At 35.6% G+C, this 27,434-nt stretch overlaps 1 protein-coding gene across 2 annotated transcripts; it reads left to right on the top strand.

Moving 5' to 3' along the window:
* LOC117932351 (protein TIC 40, chloroplastic) lies at positions 1 to 27,434 on the top strand. 2 transcript variants are annotated; one of them, XM_034853586.1, is made up of 14 exons: positions 1 to 331; positions 1,135 to 1,246; positions 1,410 to 1,467; positions 1,574 to 1,591; positions 11,808 to 12,108; positions 15,441 to 15,547; positions 15,620 to 15,683; positions 20,399 to 20,477; positions 22,037 to 22,077; positions 24,849 to 24,894; positions 25,789 to 25,883; positions 26,469 to 26,572; positions 26,707 to 26,754; positions 26,940 to 27,434. In XM_034853586.1, exons 1-14 carry the CDS (start codon positions 157 to 159, stop codon positions 26,997 to 26,999), a joined length of 1,308 nt encoding a protein of 435 aa, XP_034709477.1. In that variant the 5' UTR covers positions 1 to 156; the 3' UTR covers positions 27,000 to 27,434. The 2 variants fall into 2 exon arrangements, with proteins under 2 accessions (XP_034709477.1, XP_034709468.1); XM_034853577.1 differs by having other exon boundaries at positions 2 to 331; positions 1,132 to 1,246.

Raw genomic sequence — 27,434 nt, 5'->3', positions numbered from 1 at the left:
GATTTCCAATTATCCTTCAGAAGATGGTGAGTTCTCGCAACACACTTTCGCTGTGAACTCAGAGCAGCCTGAACAGCGGCCGTACCAAGAACAATTCAGTGGTTCACCTTCTCCTCTTCTTCTGTTCTCTTCTATCTGTCTCCGATATTAGAAAATATGGATAGCCTAACCCTAGTTTCTTCCCCAAAACTAGTATTGGGTCACTCTCCAAGCAACCCTAGACACATCTCATACGCACACTCTTCCTTTTCCCTCCCCCTTCTCTTCAGGAAACCCAGAAAATTTATTGCTGCTTCCCAATCTGGAGCCTCCCCAAGAACCCCCAGACATGGTAATTTCCCCTCCTTTTTTGGGATTTTATTTGATTGTTTCTTGATCTCAGATTATGTTGTGGGTTATATGCCAGCAGCCCTTTTCTTTTCATTTTTTTTTTAAAAAATATTTTATGTTTATTTATTTATTTTTTTCTTTTTAAAAGAAAAGGATTTTGGTATTTTTATTTTTATTTATTTTATTTTATTTTATTTTATTTTATTTTCTGGGATTGTCTACTTCGAAGATTTTATTTATTTATATTTTGTATTTCTGGTTAGTGTAGTCATATGTGATCATGGGTTTAGCTTTTTTTTTTTTTTTTTTTGCACACCAGTTTCCTTGGGGGATTTTTGTTTTTGATTTTTTTGGTCTATTATTGAAGATTTTGTTTACTTATTGATTGATATTTGTGCTTCTGGTTATTGTATATTGTGTTAGTGATCATATCTAATCATGGGTTTAGCTGTCTTTAGCGCACATGCTAAAGCTATTACTTATTAATTGAATTGAAAATTTTCTGATTGCCCAACTGTGAGGTTGCAAATAATCTGTAATTAATGAGAAAGATTACAATGAGATTTAGATGATGTGGACTATCTACCTGGCTAATGTGATTAGTCCATGATTCAATTAAATAGATTGGTGCATGGGTGAGAGATTTTCTCTGTGTTGTTGAACTTGAAAATTTGTTGATTAGTAGCATTCAGCATGGCTTTTCATTGTCTTTTTTGTGCAGATGAATGGTTGCTCCTATTTTGTGATAAATTTGCTGATTGATCTATAATGCCATTTTTTCTGTTACATCTTCTTTCACAGTAGTAGAGACGAAGCTAGGGACAGAATGTTTTGCAAGCATTTCTTCAAGTAGCCAAGGAACTTCTTCGGTTGGTGTTAACCCCCAATTTTCACCACCGCCCCCATCGTCAAACATGTAATTTTCCTCTACACCTATTCTCTTTTATTTCGTTTGTGTGAGGAAAACTTAAGATACTTTTTTTCCTTTCCTTTCCTTTTTTTTTCCTTCATTTGATGACCTTTTAGGCACTTCTTCATTGATATTGATATGTTTTGTGACCTTTTCATTATTTTTCTAGAGGGTCACCTCTCTTTTGGATTGGAGTTGGTGTTGGGCTCTCGGCACTCTTTTCATGGGTGAGAATAAGTGTCACTTACATGCTCTTTGTTCAACAATAGCATGCAATTTAATTTGCTCTTTTTTCTTTTGTCTTTGTTTTTGACAATTTGAATTACATGACAGGTGGCCTCAAACTTAAAGGTGAGTGCTACTTTCTTCGGAGGTATGCACATATGCTTATGTGAGTTATTAATTTTTAGTGATACTTTTTGTTCTAGTACCATGAGGACTTGGTGATAAAGATCATTATTCTTCTATTAGTTAGTTCATAATTTCATATAACCTAGTGTTCCTTTAGGCATCCCACAGAACACAATGTTTCTGTTTCAACTTCTTACAGGATGTTATATCGATTTTACTTCTAATGTAGATGTCAATCCAAAGTCTTGAAGCATGAGCATAACATTAGTTAATTTGTCTTTCATTCGGGAAATATGAAAACAGTATTATCAGAAAATTAGTGGTGGATGACATTAATTTGTTCTCTACCAACATCAAACTTTCCTTTTATACCTAGTGTTGTGGACCATGATTACCCCTAAAAATCTGTAAGGCACTTTAGAGACTTAACACCTTGGAGTGCTCAATTAGCTTAACCAAAATGTTACTATAAGCAGAACTAAGAGCTAATGTGATTATATTAAAAAGCTTTGCTTTTGAGCAGACTCTCAACTCCATAAGGGTTTCAACAATGTACCCTTAGGCTTAAGAGCAACATTGTTGCAACCAAATAATGCCTCCTCTAATGTGATGCTCCCGTGACTTGAACTTATGACCTTTGACTTTGATACCAATTCTTGGTTCAAATTTTGATTATCTCATCCAAAAACCAATCAACGAGAATAAGTCAAACTTTTTATGACATTCAATATTGTCATCATTTGGTTACCCTTTCCTTGGGGTTAAGAGCAACATTGCCACACCCCAACATGGGTTAAGAGTTCCCTAATTTATAGGCATTGGTTAGGGGTCCTTTTTCTGTATGTTTTTTTATGTGGCAGTAAGACAAGTAGATTAATCACTTCACATTGTCTTAGGTTCCATAGATATTTCTAGATATGATGAAATATCTAAGATCCTTCAAGATGGTTCCATAGATGTGGTCTACGTGACTCTAGAAGTGGTAGTTGAGGTATTAGGCATTGCCCTACTAGATGTGTTTGCTATGTTGGAAGTTGGATAAAATTATGGTTGATCTTTGGGGTGAGATGCGTGGATAGTTGGATTCTATGGTTCCTACAAGTGGTATTTCTCATTTGACTTAGATCTTAGCTATGTTCCTGATGTATTCTATTTGTCCGTCATCCCATAAGGCTCATATTTGTCATTGTGGCTATATCCCCTTATCACATATTCTACATCAAGACCTTATTGACCCAGCTGCTTGCATTGTGAATGAGATGATTTATATAAGAGATCCCTCAATCTCCACGAAAGAAGTCCTTCCCTATGGAAGTTTGTTTACCAAAGGGCTTGGATAGCATTTCCATGTAACGCATCACCCCTTAATCCAATGAGCCTTGTTAATACCTCATCTTAGAGTCATAGTAGGGGGCAGATTGATGCTGCCATATGTCCTAGAAAGGAAGTTTGTCGTCTAAGGGCTAATGATGTTGAGGATGTTAGCACTCATCCTAGTTTAGGTGTTGACGCCCTTGATCAATTGATGGGATGGTTTGATGCCTTAGAGACACAAATTTTTGCATAGTTGACTCTCATGTTTGAGCAATTCAAGGGGCTTCGTATGAACATGGACAAATGCATTTCTTTGATTGATGGTCAAATGTAATGCTATATGGACCAACTCCAGTCTCTTGAGGAGTTCAATCATCGACATATTCCCTAGATTCCTTTTAGTTTGGCTGGTTGGATGCACGTTTTATATTTTGTGGAGACTCTATCTTCTACATACTATGAACATTTACTTTTGTTTAACTTCTTTTGATTACTAGATAGCTTCTTGGTGTCACAACCCTTTATAGCTTTTTGGTTTTATTTTGGGCAACTCGTTCAATCATCTATATCCAATGTGAAAAAAAAATTGAAAAAATCGGTCATTCACAACCATTGATGAAGGATTCCTCAAAAAGTTAGGATCAATAGTCCTTTTTAGAAATCGAATGGATTCGGTCTCATGTATATGTGAGGAAGGTAATAAAAAAAGGAAAAAAGAATCCATCTTTTTCTTTTATCACTTATGAGCCATGCAAGATGAAAGTATCATGCCTGGTTTTGAATGAGAGAAACAAGTGAGGAATCCTCATGCTTGGTTTTGAATGAGAGAAACAAATGAGGAATCCTCTTTTTGAATCTAGCTCTCTCTTTTTAGTTTTTTCTTTTCTTTCTATTACTTCAAAAATAATTGCTTCAGATTCATTTTAGTTTAATTAATTGTTTTTTTGTCTCTATCAAAATGTCTGCTTTCATCCAAAAATTTATTACAGCTATTCCTAAAACAAAATACTAGATTTCTAGCCACACTACTCCTATTCTTCAAATTGAAACAAATTAGAATTCTAAATTTTCTAGGGCCCTAGACATAAAATATTTTTAGGAACACGCACATTGTAATGATTTGTCTTTATTTTCAATCATCTGTTGACATCTTGCACTGAATCTATTAAAATTATTATTATTATTATTATTATTATTATATATATATTATCTTTGACTAGGTTGGTACTTCTATGAACCAACGAAATACCTCTAGTTTGATACAAAATAAATTTTCCATTAAATCTAGATTCATTTCTCTCCCTTGAATAGAAGATGTAGAAACTTCCAATGTTAATATAGAGCATTCAAAAGAAAATAAATCATGGATCAAAAGAACATGTTGGATATAGATGATTGAACAAGTTGTCCAAAATATAACCAAAAAGCTATTAGGGGTTGTGATACTCAGAAGCTAGTAAATAACCAAAAAAAGCTAGCCAATTGTAAATACTCGAAGCATGTAGAAGAGAAATGTAACCCTAGATCAACTCAAAAGGAGGGGGTGGTCCATAGCTAACAGATGTTTCCTTTGCTGTGTCGAAGAGGATTCGATTAATCACATTCTTATCAATTGTTCCAAGGCTAGGGTTTTGTGGGAGCTTGTTTTTGCGTTGTTTGGTGTGATGTGGGTCCTTCTACTTTTGGCTAGAGATACACTCCTAGGTTGGCATGAATCCTTTGTGGGCAAGAAACGTAGAAAGGCTTGGATGATAGTTCCTCTTTGTTTATTTTGGTCGGTTTGGAAGGAAAGAAACATGATAGCTTTTGAAAATGAGGATCTCTTAATTCAAAGGATGAAATATTCTTTTGTATGTAATCTTTGGTCTTGGTCTAAGTTATGTATAAAAGTAGGACCTTTACCTTTAATCAACTTTTTTGAATGGTTAGGTTCTAGATGAGGGTTGGTGAGTTATGTCAATATTGCGCATGCCAAGAGTGGTTAAGCTAAGACTAGAGAAAATTCAAAGGGATTTTCTTTGGGGAGGGGGAGCGTTGGAGAAGAGGCCTCATCTTGTTAAGTGGGCTGTTGTTTGTACTCACAAAAAGATGGGTGGATTGGGGATTAGAAATCTATCCAATCTTAATAGAGTCCTCTTGTGCAAATGGAGTTGGCGTTATGCGGTTGAAGGAGATTCATATTGGAAGATTATTATTAGTACGAAGTATGGGGTGGAAAGAGGAGGGTGGAGCACTTGTGGGGCTAGAGAGGGCCATGGGGTTGGGCTTTGGAAGGAAATCAGCAAGGAAGGGTTGCTTTTGCACAATAATGTATCTTTCTCGGTGGGGGATGGTAAAAGGGTGAGGTTTTGGAAATATATTTGGTGCGGGAATACCCCCTTTGTGAGGTTTCCCCTCTTTGTTTGATTTAGCGGGGTCTAAAGATGCGTGGGTTGCGGACTATTGGGATCCAATGGGGGAAGTGGGAGGGTGGTCTCCACTTTTCCTTAGACCTTTCAACGATTGGGAGGTGGAGGAGGTGGAGAGACTCTTATCGTCCATTCAAGGGAAGAGGCTGGAGGCTGATGGGGAGGATAGGATGCAGTGGAGAGGGACGAAAAACGAGATTTTCACTGTAAAATCGCTTTACAAGTCCCTTGATCATAGCGGTGCAGTCTCGTTTCCGGGTAATATCATTTGGAGTCCGTATGTTCCTTCAAAGGTGAGCTTTTTTGCTTGGGAAGCTTCTTGGGAGAAGGTCCTTACTCAAGATCAGCTTAAGAGGAGGGGCTGGATCTTAGCCAATAGATGTTGCTTGTGTTGCATTGAAGAGGAATCGATAAACCATATTCTTGCTCACTGCTCTAAGACGAAGATTTTGTGGGATCTTTTGCTTTCTCTTTTTGGGGTCAATTGGGTGTTGCCGTTCTCGGTGAGAGACATTCTATTAAGTTGGTATGTCTCTTTCAAGGATAAGAATCATAGAAAGGTTTGGCGGGCAGCTCCTCTTTGTTTATTTTGGACAATTTGGAAGGAAAGAAATAGGATAGTCTTCGATAACGAGGCTTTGTCGACTCAAAGATTGAAAAACTCATTTGTTTGTAACCTCTTATCCTGGGCTAATTCTTCTATAGGTGTAGGCCCTTTATCTTTGTTTTCCTTTGTGGATTGGTTGGATTCTAGTTGAGGGCCGGTGAGTGTTTGTGTTTTTGTTGCTTGTTTTAGGTTTCTCTTGTATACTCCCTGTATACTTTGGGTTGCCTTTCAAGCTCCCTTTTTAATATATTTGTGCTTTTGCCTATCAAAAAAAAAGATGAGGGTTGGTGAGTTTTTTTGTATCCCCCCTTCTTTTTGTTCTTGCCTTTAGACGCCTCTTTTATACTCCTTGTATGCTTTTGGTTGACCTTTAGGTGCCCTTTTCTCTTAATATATTTTTTTCTATGTAATTACCTATAAAAAAAGGGTTTACCCCAACCTATAGTGTGCTTTGAACATTACCCCATCGAGTTTAAAATCAAGCAATATACACCCCATCCTCTATAATTGCATGCAATGTGCATTTTTTGAGAGGCGATGTTAATTTTTTTAACAGAAAGGCATGTGTTCTCCACGTAACTAAGTGCAAAATGGTCAATTTTTTGGGTTTATTACACTTTACCCCCAACATATAGTGTGTTTTGTACATTGCCCCATTAAGTTTCAAAATTGAGCAATATACCCTCTATCTTTTATGATTGTATGCAATGTGCATTTTTTGAGAGACAACGTTATTTTTTTTTACAGAAAGGCATGTGCTCTCCATGTGATCAAGAGCAAAATGGTCAATTTATAAAACCCTAACCAACCTGCCCTTTTCTTCCTTCATTCTTCTTCCTTTCTCTTCACTCTTTCTCTCTCCTCCCTTAATCAATGACTACATCTCTTGAAATTTCAGCCTTGAAACCTAACTAGGATAAGTATTCAGAGATGGGCTTTGAGGAAGGATGTGATGAAAACAACAAAAAACCCAAATTTCAAACCCAAATTCCATTTTATTCAAACCGATAGCTCCCACAATTCAACATAATTGGGTTTATGGCTATAAGGAGTTGAAAATCCAACTTCAATGTCAAAGCTCCAAACCCTCCAAAAGATAGAATTAAAAGAGGAAAAAAACACTTTAATTCAGTATGATTACCTCCGATCACAACCAAAGATCCAAAAAAACCAAACTTTTTGAAAAAAACCCAAATCAAGAATTTGGAAGAACCACATACACAATTCTGCAAATTTTTTAACAAAACCAAAACTTTTCCTTGGTGGGTATCTTTTGATAGGTGAAAAACAGATGTTCATATACTTATCTAGCATTGACCAGAGTGGAAATAGGAAGGAGAAAGAGTGGAGAGAAGAAAAAGGAGAAGAAGAAGAAGAAAAGGCTGGTTAGGGTTTTTTAAAAAATTGACCCTTTTGCCCTCAGTCATGCAGAGAGCACAAGCCTTTCCGCAAAAAAAAAAAAAAATAGCGTCACCTCTCAAAAAATGCACATTGCATACAATTATAAAGGATAAAAGGTTTATTGCTCAATTTTGAAACTCAAAGGGGCAATGTGCAAAACACACTATATGTTGGAGGGTAAAGTGTAATAAACCCAAAATATTGACCATTTTGCCCTCAGTCACATGGAGAGCACATGCCTTTTTGTTAAAAAAATTAACATCGTCTTTCAAAAAATGCACATTGTATACAATTATAAAGGATTTGAGGTACAAATGTGCAAAACACGCTATAGGTTGGGAAGGTAAAGTGTAATAAACCAAAAAAAAAAAAAAATGTTGAAGAGAAATGCAAAGTGTAGGTATTCAGCCATCCAAAATAAAGCGAACATAAGGGAATGTGCTGATGAATGTACTCCTCTAGGGACCATAGTTAGTCTATATAGCATGATATCTAACCATTAATTAGAGAAAAGGCTTTGCTCATGTGCGTATGCGGTTTGGTGAACTACTCAAGCATGAGAGCTGACTGTGTAGAAATTTGAGTTTGCAAGGCATAAAACCATGTCATTAACTTATCAAGGACGTCAAGATCTAAACCAAGATGAGCATCAACATTGACGCCATTAGCCCTTGGATGACAAGCTTTCTTGCTAGGATGTATGACATAATCAATTTGCCCCTTGCTATGACTCCAAGATGAGGTGTTGATAGGGCCCATTGGATTAAGGAACGATATATTTGGCAAATTTTGATAATGAGAATTCCATAAGGAAGGACTTCTTTCTTGGTGATTGAGGGATCTCCAATATAAATTATCTCATCAACAATGTAGGTGGCTAGGTCAATAGTGTCCTGATGCAGAATACATGATGAGAGGATGCAGGCACGACAACAATTATCAACCCTATGAGATGAGGGATAAATCAAATACATGAAGAATGTAGCTAATACCTAAGTCGGATGAGAAATATTACTTGTTGGAGCAATAGAATCCAACTATTTGTGCACCTTACCCCAAAGGTCTATACAATGATACTCCATTTGCTTCAATTTTAGACATAGTAAGTGCATCTGCTTGGGGGAATACCTAATACCTTTACTACCACTTTTGGAGTTCCTCAACCATTGTGTTGAAAATGTTTGATTTAAGAAGGGTTTCATCCTTATCAAATTCAATGATATTAGAATGAAACAAATGCACTAGCTAAGTATAGGGAGTCTTAAAGGAGGCAAGAGCTAACTAGCTAAACTCCCTCAAATAGAGTTAGGACATGGGTGTTCGAAAGGAATCTAGGTGAAGCTGCCTCTCAAGTACGACTGAGCGGTATCTATAGAACTTAGTGTACCTATCTCTACAAATTTTAGTAGGCAAAATAAAGAATGGGATGCTATCTATGGATGATTTTGTTAGACCTTTAGGAATGGTAAGAGTAGGAAGAGGATCATTAGGAACATTTTCATCTTGACCTCCATTATGTGATCTTGAACTTGGTTTGCTTAGAGGAGCCTTACCACCATGATGTTTGGGAAGCATGGACCAAGAACTGAGATCCTTAAAGACCTTGAGACCAAAAAAAAAAAATACTCCATTGCAAGAAGAAACCTCACAAGTGTTCTATTATGAGGATGCTCTCAATTGAAAGTTTGAAAACAAACAAAAAATGGCCTGAGGTGGAGAGAATGGGACTGATCAAAGATGAAGGCATTGTTGGAGCAGTAACGACGATTGGAGAGACCGTAGTTGGAGAAAATGAATGACTTTAGAGGGAACCAAATGAAGACACATGATGATGATACCTATAGCTGATGGGGACTGGGGTTGAAGGGAACCAAATGTAGAGGATGTTGGAGGTTTGTTGGCAATTGAGAATTCTGGTAGCCTTAACATTGAACAAAGCCAATGGAGATGAATGTGTGGAGAAGCTAGGACTCACTCACACAAAGAGGAAAGGACGCCAATGCTTTTCAAATCTTTTGTCGAGAATCTAGGAATGTTGTTTATCCTTAATTTAAATATCAATATTTATCTATTTATTATTAGCTTGAATTAGAGTAGAATATAGAATTTGAAGTAAAGTCTATTATTGGTTTGAATTAGAGTAGGAGATAGAATTTGAATTACAGTAGAAGTCTATTATTAGTTTGAATTAAAGTAGGAGATAAAATTTGAAGTATAGTAATACTCAAATGTATTTGTATATAAATATTCATCATCATCAATAAAAATAAATAATAATATTTTCTCTATCTTCTTCTTTCTTAATATGGTATCAGAGCTAGAAGAGAAAAGGCTAGAAGATCCGTTACGATGAACCTTGAGTCACCAAGGGCTAGAATAAAATTTGATAGTTCTACCCTTGTTATGGGTGGTTCTTCAATGACACCCGCCACAAAGGTTGTGAAGTTAATTAACATGATTCTAAGTCACTTCATATGACTTGCATGACCTTCTTACCTTTTTTCTTTGAGGGGCATTTGGTGGTAATGTGCCCCTTTTCCCCACATTTGAAGCATTCAATCTTAAACTCCTTTTTGATGCTTTGGTCTTTCTTTTTATCTTTTCCATTTGATTTTCCCATAAATTTTTTCCATTTTTAAGCATCTTCTTTGGATTTATTCTTATCTCCTAAATTTCATAATTTCATATAATTCCTGATTTTTCTAGCAATTGCAAGCTCCTCATTTGACATTCTCTCATCACCATCAGCTTTGGAATCTAGGGACTCTTCTTTAATGGTATTCAATTCATTTCCTTAGTGATCTAAGTGTCATTTCAAAAGTTTGGAGAGGTCCTACAAGTTCATTTATTTGTGAGGAATCCACATTCTTGGACTCTTGAATGGTGGTCACTTTTACTCTTAAGTCTCTATGGGAGAGATTTCATGATTTTTTCTTACCACTTTAGAGTTTAGGATGGGTTAACCAAGATTAAATCTAGAATTAATAATGTTCATTAACTTAACATGAAAATCACAAAGTCCCATGTACATCCATCGTAATGGTCTCAAATCTAGAGGTGAACATTTGAAGTTTAGACACTTTAATGGCATTGATTCCTTAATGAGTTATTTGGAAGATATCCTAAGCCTCAATAGCCAAAGTGCATGTTGCTATCCTCAGGAATTCATCCATGCTAATAGCATTTAAGATGGAATACATGACTCTTAATTGTCTCACTAGCTTTATTTTCACTTCCATTCCATTTTAGTTTAGGCTTGATCTCGTTTGTTGGTCTACCTTCTCCAACACATTGGGAGGAGACTAACCAAATTCAACAGTGTTCCAAACTTTTTTACTTGCATTTTCAGAAAATATTGCATTCTCACTTTCAAACGAGAATAGTTTTTGCTAGTTAAATAAGGTAGTTTGTCAACAGAAGCACCCTCTTGATGAGGTTCTAGATTTGAGATTCAAGGGCTGAAAAATGATTTTTGCTATAAGACTTGGCTTTGGTACCAGTTGTAGATAAATCTCAACCATGGATATCACCTAGAAGGAAGGGTGGGGTGGGAGGAATAGGTGTTTTTAAATCAATTTCGTATGACTTCCCTAAGAATGGTTATCGCTCCTTAGAATTTTTCACTGTTTTATTTCTCTCTTCCAATTCTTTTCAAAAAGCAAGCCAAATCACATGTAGGAATGGATGGACCAACACTCTCCCAACAATCAAATCAATGCAATTCACATACAAATGAAACAACACTCCATAATCTAGATTTACATCCAAATCATTTGCAGGAATGGATGGACTAACACTCTCCCACCAAGTTAATCAATGCAATTCACATACAAATGCAACAACACTCCCTAATCAAGATTTACGTCAACTTCCAACTATCAAATCACACATTCAAATATCTTTTACTTCTAAAAACCAAACTGGAAATTATATCAAACCATCTCAAAGATTAAATGATCAAATTTCAACTCAAATTCTCAACTAATCTACTCAATAAAATAGTTTAAATTTCTTAAGCCAAAATAAAACACGTGGGTATTAATAAAAGAATATATGGAGTGGATAAGACTACGACACAGATTTAATGTGAAAAATATTCGAAAAGATCAAAAACCACAACCTAACAAAAAGGCGCACAAAAGTATAATATTCTATACAAAGGCACCAAATGGCCAAACAACTAGTGCTGCTACACTCTTAGTTTTGCAAGGCTTGGTAAGTTTATTAATGTGAGACATTTTTTTTTTCTTTTATGGTTTTTCGGTTTTAGTGCATTCTTTTTTATTTTTTTATTTTAATTTGAATGTTTTAAGCTTATTGTATAGCTAAATGATTCGTTAAATCCACAAACACACATTTCAATTTCCTCTGTTAGTCGTTCTGGCTACAATTCAGTGTATATTATGCTATAGAATGTGCCTTTTTCATAACTCATTTCCATTAATTTTTATTGTCATTGAAAATTATTGTTTGAATTTTCTTTCAGAAATATGCAATGCAACAAGCTTTCAAGACTTTGATGGGCCAGATGGATTCACAAAATAACCAATTCAATACTACTGCTTTTTCACCAGGATCGCCTTTTCCATTTCCAATGCCCCCACCATCAGGGCCGAGCACCTCACATTCAGGGCCAACAACCTCACCATCAGGGCCAACTACCTCACCTTCTACAGTTGCAGCTCAATCCATGGTTACTGTAGATGTACCTGCAACCAAAGTAGAGGCGCCACCAGCTACAGATGTCAAAGATGACATTGAAAAGAAGAATGAACAAAACAAATATGGTATAAAAAGATCTCTCTTTACTAACATCATTGTCTGTTGGCTTTTACCTATATAAAATGTGGGGAATAGTCACTACAATTTTGGGTGACCTTTTCTGCATTCACCATTTCCTTCTTTCCTACCTTTTGAAGCCCTCTCTGTTTGTTTTGTTTTTTTTTTGGGCATCTTTTTAGCTGCTGTTATTATTTGTTATCCATGACTATATAAGAAGCTGAAATAGCACTTATGCTTTTGGTTGGCATATTATGCGTCCAATACTGCTTTCTTCCTCTCTTGGTTGAGCGGATGTCCCTACTGGTTTTGGTTGTCAAGCTAAGTGTTGATGGTTTTCCATTGGTTAATTGTAAACCTATGGGATTAGAGGCATTTGTAGAGATTGCAATGTCAGTCTGCATATTATTTGTCTCCTAAGTGCAGGTGTTGAACCTTCTTGTTTCACCGAGGTCCTTGCCTTGAAACAAGGAGCTATGGGATGGAGTCCTTTTTCTTCTGGGAAGTGACACTTCTAATGGGCCCATTTTCCCATAGGCCATGGTGATTACCTATTTGATTGGGGAGTTTTGGATCTCATTTGAGAATTGCTCTATTGGGTTCTAAGGGAAGATTTGCAAAAGACATCAATGCAACTTTCTTAGTTTTAATTCCTAAGAAATTGGGGGCAGAGAGGATCTTAAAAATTTTAGGCCTATAAGTTTGGTGAGTAGCCTTTATAAGTTATTGGCTAAAGTGTTGGCAAATAGGCTTAAAAAGGTGGTGAGCAAAGTGGCTTCCAAATTCTAAAATGCCTTTGTGGAGGGAAGGCAAATATTAGACATGATGCTTATAGCCAATAAGGCAATTGATTCAATGCTAAAATGCAATAATTCTGGGGTGTTGTGTATGCTGGACATATAGAAGGCTTATGATCACGACTTCATTGATTGGTTGGGTTCTTGTTGAGGGAGGGAGTATTTTCGTTTCCCTTGTCCCTTTTTCATGCTTTGTGGTGATCGTTGTATGCCTCCTGTGTACTTTGGTGGTGCCTTTATGGTGCTTTATTAATATATTATGGGCATTTACCTATCAGGAAAAAAAAAAGTTTAGCTAATTTGGAACCCAATTTTTGTCTTAGAGAGTGGATTCTACTTGGGAGTTCTGTTTTCTTTGGGTTTTTATTCATATCCTCTTGGTTGAAAACTTTAAATTCTTGTCAATTTGCTCGCCTTGTTTAGAAGCTCAGTCAGAGATGATGGGTATTTTGTTTTCCTTTTCTTCTTTTTGGGTGTGTGGAATAATTTGCACTCAAGCTCACCACCTTTTTACTCAACAAGTGCTGTTTGGTAAGTCACTGGAAGATCAGAAAGCTACAAGTTTGAGATAGGCCTAGAAAGCTTAAATCCTGGGGAAACTTATTCCTGAACTTTCTGCGGGTTCATTAAGGCCTTGGTTGAGACGGCCCAAACATAGCCCCTAACCTCATATCCTGTCAAGTCTATGTTTGGAAGCCACTTCATAGTTCTTTCCTTCAACATATTTTTCAAAATTTTCATGGATGATTCTAATATGCTCAGTCAAAATTTTCACTGTAGTGATTTTGTTTGCATGCAAAATACCTAATCTGAGAAGATTATGCTGAGCTGTTTTATTCTTGGATCTGTGAGAATTCAGATTTTAGCAATACAGTATATCAATACTTCTTGTTCTTTCCTCTAAGCTGCTTAGCAAATACTTCAGTGATTAAGTAGTGCTAAATTTTAAGTCAGTTCCCCTGTATCTCTTTCTAAATTGGAGGGCTGTTTGCTTGAGTAATAAAAAATGGGAGACTGCTATCAGACAATGCTTCTCTCAATGAAAGGGAAAAGATGAACTTCGACAGATGCTTGTTGAGCACTTTTGTCAGATGGCCAATAAGGGGATTTTTACATACCATAAGGAAAACAGCAATTGGACTTTGTGTAGATTATTAGGATCAAGATGACTATTGAAATTCAGATTCTAGTCTTATTGGAAAGTCTTAGCAATATAGGACAAACCTAGGATGGTTGTTTGCAATCTAGAAGGTGGGCTAGGGCTTCAACCTTTGAGGATTTAAGGAGGGGAACGAGACTAAAATTATATAAGTGGGAAAAAAAAATTGGAAAAGAAAGATGAAGAAGAAAGATATGAAACCTAAAACTATGTTTGATTCCACAAGAGTACCAAGGAAAGGAACAAAAGTTGAGGAAAATGATTTTCTTATGTTTGGTTTACTATGAAAAATATGAAAGAAAATTATATATAATTAAAATTAATTATTTCTAGTAAAAAATAATTGAAATTAGTTAGAAATTTATGCATTTTCAAATTATTTAATATTTATATAAAAGAAGAAAAATAAATGAAATGAGTTTGAAGAAGTATTTATAAATAATTTGTTAACTTTAAATCTATTTTTATTTTCCTTTACTTTTTCTTTCTTTCTGTTTTTCCTCTCTATTTTCTTTCCTTTCATTTTCCCTCAAAAGTTTCAAGGACCAAACATAAGTTTAAAGTCTCATTAAGGTCTTCTTAAAGTCTCATCCTCTTTAGGCTAAGTAGAGGATGTTTGACCGTTATGGTTCATCTTCTTTAGGGATTTTGGAAGAAGAGAATAAGATCAGGGTGCTATAGCATACATCTTATTTGCTTTTGAGTCATCTGGAAGGAAGGAGTTTGTGGATTTTCAAGGGGATGTTGGAATTCATTGGAGGATGTGGGACAGAATTGGTTTCTTACCTCCTATTGGGTGTTTTTCACTAAAGTCTAGTGGAGTTTGGGTGAGTTTGTCTGCAAAAAGTGCTCTTTTAGAGGGCTTCTGTTGCATAACGTTACTTTTATACTAATCTATTATCTTTTGTTTCTCTCTTTGCATTGAAGGGTCTCATATCTCTTTCATGTATCCCCTTCTCATTTCTTAATGAAAATTTCTGTTCTTATAGAGGTATCTTTTACTTTATGCCTGTTTCCATTTTGCGTTGAAGGATCCCTCATTCTAGTAGTGTTTTTGCATCTTTTTTCTCAATGAAACTTTCCTTTCTTCTAAAAATAAAAATTGTATGCTCCACATGTCCAATTGAGATTTATAGGCTTGCTTGCATATACCTCAAGTTCATGCTATGTGTTATTTGGTGTGGGCTGGGAGGAATGAATGCATGTATGGGCGTTTGCCTGCTTTCTCTTTATGTTAATATTATTGCTTAAAGAATTATATCCCTTTTGAAATATTAGCCACCAATATCTGAATTGATTGTTCAAAGTTTTCTACTTTTGGGCACTTCTTGTATCTTTTAAAATATTTCTCCTTTCAAAGCTCTCATTCGACATTCATTTGCAGCTTTTGTAGATGTTTCTCCAGAAGAAACGCTGCAAGAGAGTCCTTTTGAAAATCTTGAAGAATCAACTGAGACAAGTTCATCCAAGGATGCACAGTTTTCCACAGGAGTAAGTATGTTATAGGAGGTTTGGTTTGTTTACGGTCATGGATTTTGGACTAACTTTGAATATTTTCTGAAGGTTTCTCAAAATGGAACTCCTCCCAGGCCAGGCATGGGCGTTTCTGAGGATTCTCAATCTACTCGTAAGTTAAAGAATTTAAGTAAAGCCACTTTTACAATGCAATCTTCTTGGACATGCATTTAGGTATAACTTAGAATAGCAAATGGTTTTTTGAGTACAGATGCATGATTATTAATTTTCAAAAACAATGGCTGTAGGCAGTACAATGTATGCTATGCTTCTTATGGTTATATATATATATCACTCATCCACATTTCATTATTAAGTAAACAATTTTGAGTTTCCCATGACCCTGTCTTTCAATGATTTTGACTTTCTCATAAGCTTGACCTCTATGTTATCACTGTTTAAATTCATTGATTACTGAAAGTTATGAGTTACAGTGTTGATCCTCTCAATCATGAATGGGAAGATGGTTGCGAGGGCCCCATTAACAACTTGACTAAATACTAGATTCTTTGATGTTGCCAATGATTAAAAAATATGAGTTGTATGATGATGCGGTTTTCCAATTGCCAAAATAAGACACTAGATGCAATTAGTCACTTCTATTCTTTTTGCTACAAACTTATGTTTAAAACTTACTGTTTAAGAAGACTGTTTCTTAGTAATTCTATCTGCTTACAGAGAGTCAGCGTAAGGCCTTGCTAAGTTGAATTATCAATGTTGGTAACATGTTGATCCCCAATTTAGAGCAATTTATTTTTTCATGTCTGTAGGAGTATGGCTTATGGTAAGCATTTCATGATGCATTTAATGCATGAGATATATCCTTCTTGTTACATATTTTTCTTTTGATCCATGCACCTGCACACAATTGTTGAACTAATCTAACCTCGTTTTACAGTAAATAGCTGGAATCCTTTCACAACTCTACCTACCTAGTATAGCAGCATATTAAGACTCATTCTATTCTTAAAACCACTCAAATTTTCCAAACGTATATATGTATGTATGTTTGTATAAAACTTAAAAAAAAAAGATCTTTTTAATAATCTAATTCTAACTTAGGACAAATTGTTATCCATATTCTTATAGGTCACCCATAACTTTTCATGGAGGTTTTTCAACAATAAAAAAAGAGGCATTATTAGATTATGGATAACAATAGCATCTTTTATTGTTTTTGGAAGACCTCTTCAAGAAGTTCTATAGAATGCACAAAAGGATTGGGGGAGAGAGAACAGGCAAGTAAAGCTCTTTCCAAATATTTAATATTTTATTCATCCTAAGGTTTTTATTGCCCTTGAGGTCTCACCTAGATGGCAAGGAGTTGGGTGAGGAAGGACAACTTTTCTAGTTCAACTTTGTGCACCCCCAAAAATATAAATACTTAAGGGTTTAAAATTCTTGTTCTTTCACCCATTTATAGGATTCATAAAACTATGGAATCTTTTTTAGAACTCGTTTCACATGGTAAAGTAACATATGTGATTGGTATTCTATTCTTGAAGATGTTCTCATAAGAATCTTGCAATGCAAGGTGGAAAAGATTGGTTTAGAGTGGAGTCAAAATCCTTTAAAATCTTGGTCGAGGTGGTGAAAGGAAAGGTAGTAGTCTAGTTTCTAGAGAGGGGCTTGGGTTTATCAAGTTGAAATAGATTTGGAGGAAGGAGTCTGGTGGCTTTGCTTGAAGGGGTGGAAGAATGCTATCTCAAGGTGGCAAGGAAGCCCTTTAGGAAGCTTTGAAAGAAGGGAGAAGGGGTACAAGTTGGAGCTTTGCAACAATGTCACAGGTTGTTTCATATTGTGCTTTGCTTGTCCAATGGAGAAGAGAGATTCACCATAGTGTTTCCAGAAGGCAGGGGGTATCATTGGTATTCTTCATTGTGTTCTACCCAAGCTGGTCCTTGATCACGCTCTTATTTTGTTAGATGGAAATGGGATGAGGAGAAGCAAAACCCCCTCCAGGTTTGAAAATATGCAGCTAAGAGCAAAGTGCTTTAAAGGTCAGGTTGAAGTATGGTGGGCAAGCTATAGTGTTTGAGGCTCTTTTTAGTCATGTGTTGGTTTGGAAATTGAAAGCGTTGAAGGACACTAAAAGCTTGAAACAAAGAGGTGTTTAGGAATATCTTCATTATGAAAGAAGAGCTCTTGAAGCAAATTAGCTTATGGGATTTAAGGGAGAGGAAGGGCCATACACCCCTGTAAAAACCCAACAGAAGCCATCCTCCACATTCTTGGCGTTGTCATGCTTAAGTAGGGATAAAGTTCTTAGGTTAGATGGGTTCACTATGGCTTTTTTTACGACACTACTTGGTCTTTGTAAAGTATAAGGTGATGGGTTTTTTCAAAGAGTTTTTTTTGAGTTGGGCTCTTTTATTAGAAGTTTAAGTACTGCATTCTTGGTATTGATTCCAAAGAAAGGGGAAGCTTAGAATCTAAAAGATTTCAGACCAATTAGTTGGTGGGAGGGTTATAGAAGCTCCTAGCCAAAGTTCTAGCTATTAGCTAATAAGCTGAAGAAGGTTGTAGGTAAAGTTGCTTTCAATCTTCAAACATGTATTTGTAGAGGGAAGATCAATTTTAAATGCGGTTCTTATCCCAAATGAGGCCACAGATTCAAGACAAAAAAATAACATAGCTAGAGTATTTGTAAGCCTGACATATGGAAGGCTTATGATCATGTTAATTAGATTTTAATACTATGGGTCATGGGGAAAATGGGCTTCGAACAAAAGTGGGTTGGATGGATAAAGTGGTGCATGTCATTGCTGGTTTTTCTATCTTAGTTAACAAGACACCCATAAATTTCTTCAACAATTCTAGGGGTCTAAAGAAAGGGAATCTCCTTTCCCCTTATTTATTTGTTTCAATTTTCTCATTTCAAGTTATGGTGGAGGAGAGCCTGAGAGGGAGTAGAAGTGACTCATCTATCATATGCTAACAATGCTATCATTTTTTGTGAGGCAGGCAAATAGCATTTGATACATTTGAATTGGACTCGTGTGGTTTGAAGCCATTTTTAGGCTGAAAAACAATATGGAGAAAAGTGAGCTTATTCTAGTTGGGAGGGTAGAAAATTTGGCAGCACTAGCATTTGAATTAGGTTGTCAGATAGGGAGGCTTCCTTCCATCTATTCGGACCTCCCTTTGGGCGCCCCACTTAAATTGGCAAATAGTGTGGGATGTGGTGAAGGAGAGAATTTAGAAAAGGTTGGCCTTGAGGTAGAGATGGTATTTGTCGAAAGCGAGGAGGCTCACTCTTATTAAAAGTACATTGTCTAGCCTACCAATTAGAAGCATAAGATTAAGGCTTATTTGTCAATTCATTGTATGTCCTTATTGGTGATTCCAAGAAGGATAAGATTAAGGCTTGAGAAGATTCAAAGAGATTTTTTTGTGAGGAGGTGGAGCTCTAGAAAAAAACATCATCTAGTGAATTGGTCAATAATGTGCATGGCTAATAAAAAAGGGGGACTTGGTATGAATCTCTTTATTCTGAATGTTTCTCTTTTGGGTAAGTACAGTTAGATGTTTGCCTTAGAAAGAGATTCTGTATGGAAGAGAGTTATTATTGGGAAGTTTAGGGAGAAAATGGGAAGTTCTTAAAAGCAAAGTTCACTTTGTTGTAGGGAAATGGGAGAAGTGTAAAGTTTTGGTTGGATAGGTGGTATGGTGGACTCTTTCACCGCCTTACTCACCATAGCTAGTTAAAAAGATGCATGAGTAGCAAATGTGGGAGCAGGATGGAGAGAGGGGACACTGGAGTCCATGCCTTTTAGGGCAGTTCCATGATTGGAAGTTAGAGACGGTGGAGGCCTTTTTGTGGAAACTTCAAAAGCTAGTGGTGAAACGGAATATAGAGGATAGGGTGGTCTCGTCAAATTCAAAGAGTGGAAGGTTTTCAGTTGGACCTTTCTACTCCTTTTTGGCACTAGGCGAATCCGAGCCTTTTCCTGTTAGAGTTGTTTGGAACTCATGGATTTCAATGAGAGTAAGAATTTTTCATGGAAACAATGAGGGGAAGAATATCGACCTTAGACTAGTTGAAAAGGAGAGTGTCTTTAGGGAACAAATGTTATATGTGTAAAAAGGAAGAACAATCTGCCAATCACATGCTTTTACATTGCTCATCAACAGGAATTTTGTAGCAGTTGGGTTTTTTCTATGCTTGGGATAGAATGGGTGATCCACTCTTTAACAAAATCAATGTTGTTATGTTGGAATGGATTCTACATTGGAAAGAGGTGAAACAGAACTTGGATGGCTGCCCCTTTGTGTCTTTGTTCCAGACAATTTGGGGAAAGATATTTGAAAATGTGGAAAATTTGGAACAAACATTTAAATCTTTTTTTATGCAAGTCTTTTGGAATGTTTTAGACATTGTATAGAAGAGGAATCTATATCCTTGATGGATTTTATTGATTGGTTAGGTTTGAAGTAGATATGAAAAGGTTTTATGCCTTTTTTTTATTTTTTTTATTTTTATTTGTTTGCTTGGCACCTTTTGCATACCTGCCTGTTTACTCTGGTGTGTCTTTGATGGAGCTCTTTCTGTATCTTCTCTTTATATGCACACACACACACACACAAATATACTGCTTATCAAAAAAATATTCTATTCCTAAAACCACTAAAGTTTCTAGAATATAAACACTACTAGAAAATCCTTATATAGCTCATCCTACCAAAAAATCCCATCTATATTCTCGTGTACCTTATGAAGTAGGATTATTTAATCACAGCTAAGAATAATATAATTTTGCTTGATGACTCTGTGTGGTTTTTTATGATGGTTTGGTATTTCCTAAATTGTTGAACATTCATTTCCAGGAAACACAAATCCTTTCTTGTCGGTGGATGCTCTGGAGAAAATGATGGAAGATCCAACAGTGCAAAAGATGGTTTATCCGTAATATAGTTTCTTGCCCTTTTATTTTATTTGTGCTTTTTCTATATGACTTAGTTTTCAAGATTCAGCTCCTCACTCAAATCTGTACTTGTTTAAATCAAAATGAAATCTGAAAGTTCTGAGAACTCTGAATGTTTAGTATGTTAAGTTATTTTTTTTAATAGGTTCACTTACGGGTGTGCTTTTCATGTGTGATTTTGAATACCAAAGTCACAGATTTGCCTTCATTTTATTAGCCTATTGATGATTTTGGGCCAATTTTGGAGGAAACTGGCAACTTTTCAAAGACCATCTCTCATCAGTGTTGAGGGGGTGAATGATATTTTGCAATAGGAGGGTTGCAGAGTCCCCAATTTTATGATCTTTTGGGTTTCTACAGAAATTAAAGTTCCACAGTTGAGAATTATTGGCAGCACTTCTATAATTTGGTTAAAATAGAATTTAATGTGAGCTTGTAATATAATAAAGGTCTTAAATCTTTCAGAATAATTGCAGGTTTTCTGAAAGCTGAACCCAGTAACTGAAGACTTGAGACCTACAGCATGAAATCTTGCTAAAGACTGGACTTATTTAGTTTCTATTACAAATTTTATTAGTTCAATGTAATATGCTCACTGTATATAGGGGCTATCAGGGCTTTGTATGTGATCCCTCCCTTCAAAAGTCTAGAGCTTAGTTCACCCTAAGTATTCCCTGTTGCTTGCCAAGTGGCTTCACCTAAAATAAACTTCACTTTATGAGTGTTTTAATACTTCAAAGTTTTTATGAACTTGGATTCAAAATGTTTTTAAGGTCTGGCTATTGCAGAAAAAGCAAGTTGCCTTAATAATCTGCAAAAGAGTTTATTTTGGCATATGATCATGTTAATCAGTAATTTTTACTTTCGGTAATGGAAAATTTGAGTTTTGGGCATAATAGATGGATGGGATGGATTTATTTTTGCATATCTACTGAGAGAATTTCAATCCTGGTGAATGGTATTCCCAACGGAATTTTTTTGGTGTTCAGGAAAGGAAAAACAAAAATGTTCTGCAAAAGAGTTAAGAGTCTTGTGACTGTCATATAATAGTTTCATTATATAAGATGATCAAATCCTATTTCAGAAAATTGGATCAGATGAAACTTTAATTGCAGTCAGGTGGGCAGTCCAGCATGAGAGGTTCTAAGTTTGGACTTGAAGTGTGATATATCATGATTCAAACTTTTGTTTTGTGTCGGTTTATTTTTCCCACTTTTTATAATCTATGTATTAACCTGATGATCTCATTGCTTCTCATATCTGTGGTTGCTGGCTCTTACAATCTAAAAGCTCTTTCAATCTCACATTTCTTTGTGCTAATGTTTCTTTTTTTCCTTCTAAGTACACTTTTTTGGGGTTAAATCCCATTGATTATTTTGGTCTTCTTTTGGATCCTTGTAATACTAGGCTCTTCTTTGTTTGATATTGTTCTGTTAATATCGAAACTTTTTCACATATATGATGCTATTTTCTGGAAGTAATTTATTTTGTGTTTCTTACTATCTGAACAAAGTTAATAATTCTTCTTGTTTCTTTACAGCTATTTACCTGAGGAGATGAGGAACCCCACTACCTTCAAATGTGAGTATATCATTCCTTGATACTTCTTTTGAGAAAGTTATGGCTTGATTTTAATTTAGAATTAATAAAAACAGTGCTGTATGCATGAGAAAATTTTCATTGTTTAGCACCTTCGTAGAAGTTGATTATGGAAACCTTGAAATTATTTAGAAAAACCTAACAGTTTATATCCATCATTTTTTAACACGGGATCAATAGTTGGATTCCAGTAACAACGAGAGACGTATTTTGTGCATCTTATGCATGAGAAGTGGAGAATCAATTGACTATCTTTTTCTACATTGCCTGTTAACATTGGGGCTTTGGCACAAGCTTTTTAGTCTAGACAAGATGGATTGGGTTCCGCTTAGGAGTATTTGTGATATGATGACTATCACATTTAGAGGTTTGTGGAATTCCATCAAAGGTAAGTCCCTTTGGCCACTAGTTTGCCTCACTATACTTCGGATTGTGTGGCTAGAGAGAAATGTTAGGATCTTTGAGGAAAAGTGGAGAAAGAAAGAGATGTGGGATCTACTTCACTTCTATTCCTTTTTGTAGGCCTCTTGTATCATTGCATTTAGAAATATTCCACTCAATGTTATTTAACTTAGTTGGTTTTCGGTTTGTAATTCCAAGGGGTGGATAACAATGAGAGGAGTGGAGTCCAGTCTTGTGGGGATTTGTGTATGCCTTTGTGTTTGGTTCTTCTTGGATAGCATAGGTGTTTAGTCTTATTTTGATCAATATTTTGTATTTTATTGGGAGGACCCCTCATCCTTCTCTTGTACTTTTTATCATAATTAATATATCTTTTATTTCTTATAAAAAAGGAAAAAAGAAGAAGAAGAAGAAGAAAGGGACAGAGGAAGAGAGGTTGACTTGTGTTAAAGCCTTCAACCTAATGCCCTCAATAACCAATTACCCTCTCAGCACTCAAATAGAGGTGCTTATATATCTCAAAGGTGAAAAGTATGGCTTGCCTAGAACCCAGTAAAAAAAAATGACCTTTCACTCCTTTTGCAAGAAATCTGCAAGTTGATCCTTAGTTTTCACAAGTGGAGTTCAACTAATTCCATATGTGAGCTTTTCCTTAATGAAGTCCCAACCCACCTCAACATATTCAGTCTGATCATGTTTATTGGATTATCAGTTGTATTTGCTGCTGTATGGGCATAGCACTGTCTTGTGTGCATCTTAACCTCTACAACTTGTTCTTACAAATAATCTTCTATAAACTAACAAGTGTTATGGGCTGTTTCCCTTTTAACTCTGTTTCTTCACATTGCCTTGCTGTGATCAATCTGTATCTTCTGAGGACTAAGCTCTCATATGTCTATGCCTTCTGTATAAAATTCCCTTCATGGGAATTGTATTCAATCTCAACCTTTAATACTTGGTAGTTTGTAATGGTCCTCAAGATGACAAGAAGTTGGACAATGCATGTACTGATTGATAACACTAAAGTGCATAAGTTGTCCAGTGTGGGACAAGTAGATCAATCATCCTACAAATTTCTCATGCATATCCAAATCTTCATTGAAGTTCCACCCTCATCATCAGTCTCTGCTTCACTTTAATTGGAGTACTGAACCTCCTAGGTTTTTATCAGGAAATCAGAAAATCTAGAATATATTTCTTTGACAAACATAGACACCTTTCTCATGTTGAGCAATCTTAATCCTGAGAAAGTTTCGGAGTTGACCCAGGGTTTTGATTCAAAGTCTCTTTTCTACAATTCCTTTAACAGGATCCCAGCGGTAGTTATGAATTCATAAATATAGAAGTGAAAAATGCTCAATAAATAGGATTTCATTTACTTTTTGGCAAATTGAATCTTTGTCAAAGCTGCTCTAACCCTTTCAAACCATGGTCTAGGAGACTGTTAAGCCATATAGAGCTTTCATCAGCTAGCAATCTTTTCCTCGGTTCTTAGGTCATTGAATCCTGAAGATTACACCATAGACACTTCCTTGTAGGATGTGAAGCAGAAATGCATGCTTCCAAGATAATTGTTAGTCACCAATCTAGATTGTTGACTAATAATTACAAGACAGGTGTAGAATTTCTCAGCAACTGGAAGGCCTCTGAATGATCGATGGAGTCTGTATAAACCATTTACTACCAGTCTGGTTTTATACCTTTAGGTTCTACCATCAAACCTGTGTTTCACTGTAAAAGCCCTACCCCTCACAATTCATTCCTCTTATCAGATATTGATAATGCTTCAAATACACTCTAGGAACTGAAATGAAAGATATAAAAGAAAAGAACAAACTATATTGCAGAGACAAAGATTGATGTGACAGTTACATAAATGGTCTCTACTTGATAACCAACTATACTCTCAACAACATTATTATCCATACTTCTCTTTATTGCATTGGTCTGTACGTTGGGAGCTCAAGGTCTTTCTCATGAGCATCTATACATGATGTTTTAGGCACCCAACTAACCATTGGCAAAGTTGTTACATCAAATAGGTTTCTTTGGGTTTCAGCCTGTGGCACTTGCCAGATTATGAATATTTTTGCATGCGATACCTGAAGCCTTTTGATGTCTTTATTTTTATCCCTTTAATTGAAATAACTGGTTTCCTGGGTCTCTCTCTCTCTCTCTCTCTCTCTCTCTATATATATATATATATATATATATATATATATATATATATATATACACGACAATTAGTTCGCTCCTCTCAAATCTCTTCCTAATCTCATGATGCAAATGTGAAATTGGATGTGGTGTTTGATTTTAGTAACATTGAAGCTGTTTTAAATATCCTGTAACAGGGATGCTACAAAATCCACAATATCGTCAACAGCTGCAGGACATGCTGTAAGTTTCTCTTTCTACCTTTTATTTATCGTGATGTAAGGATTTCTTGGTATACATGTATTGGTTTTTTTATTTGATGGTTGCAACAAATGTAGTTCAGATTAGTTTATATTGTTCACTTTTTGCCTAATAATTTGAAATTGAAACTGATCTTTGTTTTTGTGAAATTAACCTTTTCAAAGAACTTGGCCTTATTTTGCTTTTTCTTATAATCTTTGGATGCTAATGGAAGCCTTAGTCTCTTGTTGGTTTATTCTTATTTTCCCTTTTTTTTCCTCCTCTTTTTTTTTTTCTTTTTAAATGTCAATTATAATTCTTTTATTAGTCACCACATTTATTGGGTTCCTGAGTTTTTCATTTTTAGCTCAAATTATTATTTATATTGAAAAATTAAATATTAATACAATATAATAGGCAGTGCATTCTTTCACTTTGAAACAAAGTGTATCCTTTGATGATCTTTTATGTGAGCTTAGTTCTATCTATAACTGTACTGCATTTGTCTGCTCTGATGTTCACTGTGTTTGACTATACTTCACAACCTACTCTCTGACAAGTTTCATGACTCAGCCCTTATGATGCTATTATCTGATATCAACTATTTTTGCATCAAAAGCAGAGAATAAATTCTACATTTTTGGACCCCTTCTCCAAATAGCTCTAGTATTTTATTGCTAAATCCTTATTATTCATCCTTTATTTTGAGAACGGTGATTTACTTAAATGCTCAAATCCGTTCGAGAAATTGTTTGCAAATCGAACTCGCTCTATTGCAGTGAGTCATTTCGCCGGAAGGCCACCTGGAATGGAATTATCTCAATATCTTATTTCCTGAGGCATCTAATCTAGAAGCTAGATCTTGTCGTGTTTTATTTATTTGTTTTTTCTTTCCAGAAATAACATGGGGGGAGGTGCTGAATGGGACAATCGAATGATGGATAACCTGAAAAATTTTGATCTCAGCAGTCCTGAGGTCAAGCAGCAATTTGGTGAGTTTTGAATCAATTGTTCTGTTGCTGCTTTTGTTGGATTTGTTGGTATGTAGTAATCCTTATTCAGAATGAGGATTATTTGTTTATCTTGAGGTCAAATCTCTTGCCCAGTTTTATATGATGAGTTCATACTGAAGTTTTTAACCTTTCATACCAAAAATGGATCAGTGTTAATGTCACCTACCAAAATTGTTCCCTTCGTTATTCTAAACAAATTTGTATATTTTATCATAAAGATTAAAAGATTCATTTGATATCGTGCATGATTATCAAATTTATGAGGGCATCTTGAATAGAGAGCCATTATCTAGATTTCCTACACATGATGCCAAGTGGGCTACACCTCAGTTACCATGCTTTTTAAATTTGCACCGAATCTCAATTTTATGCCATGTCATTTTCCAAACACCGTCACTGTGTTCACTCCCATCTGTTGTTACAACTTGAGAAATTGCTAGATCATGAATCATCAAAGGTCAGATATCATGTAATCAGATAAATGGATTTGAGCTGCTGTGGATATAACTCAGTTTTTTTTTTCCTTTTTATTTTTTAATCTTTTCTATATTTGATATTTTGCAGATCAAATTGGGCTTACACCTGAAGAAGTTATTTCAAAAATTATGGCCAATCCTGATGTTGCCCTGGCATTTCAAAATCCAAGAATTCAAGCAGCCATCATGGATGTATGCCCTACTTGCAGCACTTTCTCCTTTTTTTTCCCTCTAAATTCTTCATATCTTTTTGGACAGTTTCCTTTGAAGTCCTTCAATTATTTTTTCACTATATAGTATTCTTTAACATTTCGTTATTTCTGCAGTGTTCTCAGAACCCTCTGAGTATTGCAAAGTATCAAAATGACAAGGAGGTAAGTCTCAAATTTTATCCAACATGTTTAATTGTGATCATAGTTATGCTTGTTCTGCGCGTTCACATTCAAATCATTTATGCCATTAAGGCCGTTTTTTTATTAATAGATTGAGCCCTTTGGATTTACTCTTGCTTCTGCCTGCAGTTATCCTTTTAAATGTAATATGTATCATTTAATCTCAGGTTATGGATGTTTTCAACAAAATATCGGAACTCTTCCCTGGAGTATCAGGTCCACCTTGAGTCTTATAGCTCATCCACAGCTGCACTTTTTTTGGGCTAGATGCACTCATTCTTGTTTCTGGATTGGTACTTTAATTAGCATTTCAAAGGCTGCAGCATCATACATGCTTCCAATCTTTCTCATGGCCATGTATGACAATGAACTTGGCTTTGAATGTCATCTTCAAAGGAAGCACCTAAATCCAAGTACAGGCCTTCCAAAAGGGAATGAGCTGTATCCTTTCACTTTTAGGAAAATATGGATTTTGCTAGTTGTGTTGAGTAGTTGCATAGTTAATCTCCTTTCTGTCACCTGAGTTTGATCCTGTATGTCTTCAAAGAAACCAATGTATTCTTCATACAAACATCTCCATAAAACAGTAAATTGAAACTTATCATCCATAAAACATCTCCTTTTCAGGTTTTTGACCCTATATGTAGTTTATTTTATTTGCT

This window comes from Vitis riparia, chromosome 2 (genome assembly GCF_004353265.1).
Source record: "Vitis riparia cultivar Riparia Gloire de Montpellier isolate 1030 chromosome 2, EGFV_Vit.rip_1.0, whole genome shotgun sequence".
Taxonomy (NCBI): domain Eukaryota; kingdom Viridiplantae; phylum Streptophyta; class Magnoliopsida; order Vitales; family Vitaceae; genus Vitis; species Vitis riparia.
The sequence above is the reverse complement of the archived record's forward strand: the minus strand, read 5'-3'. Positions and strand labels throughout refer to the sequence as shown.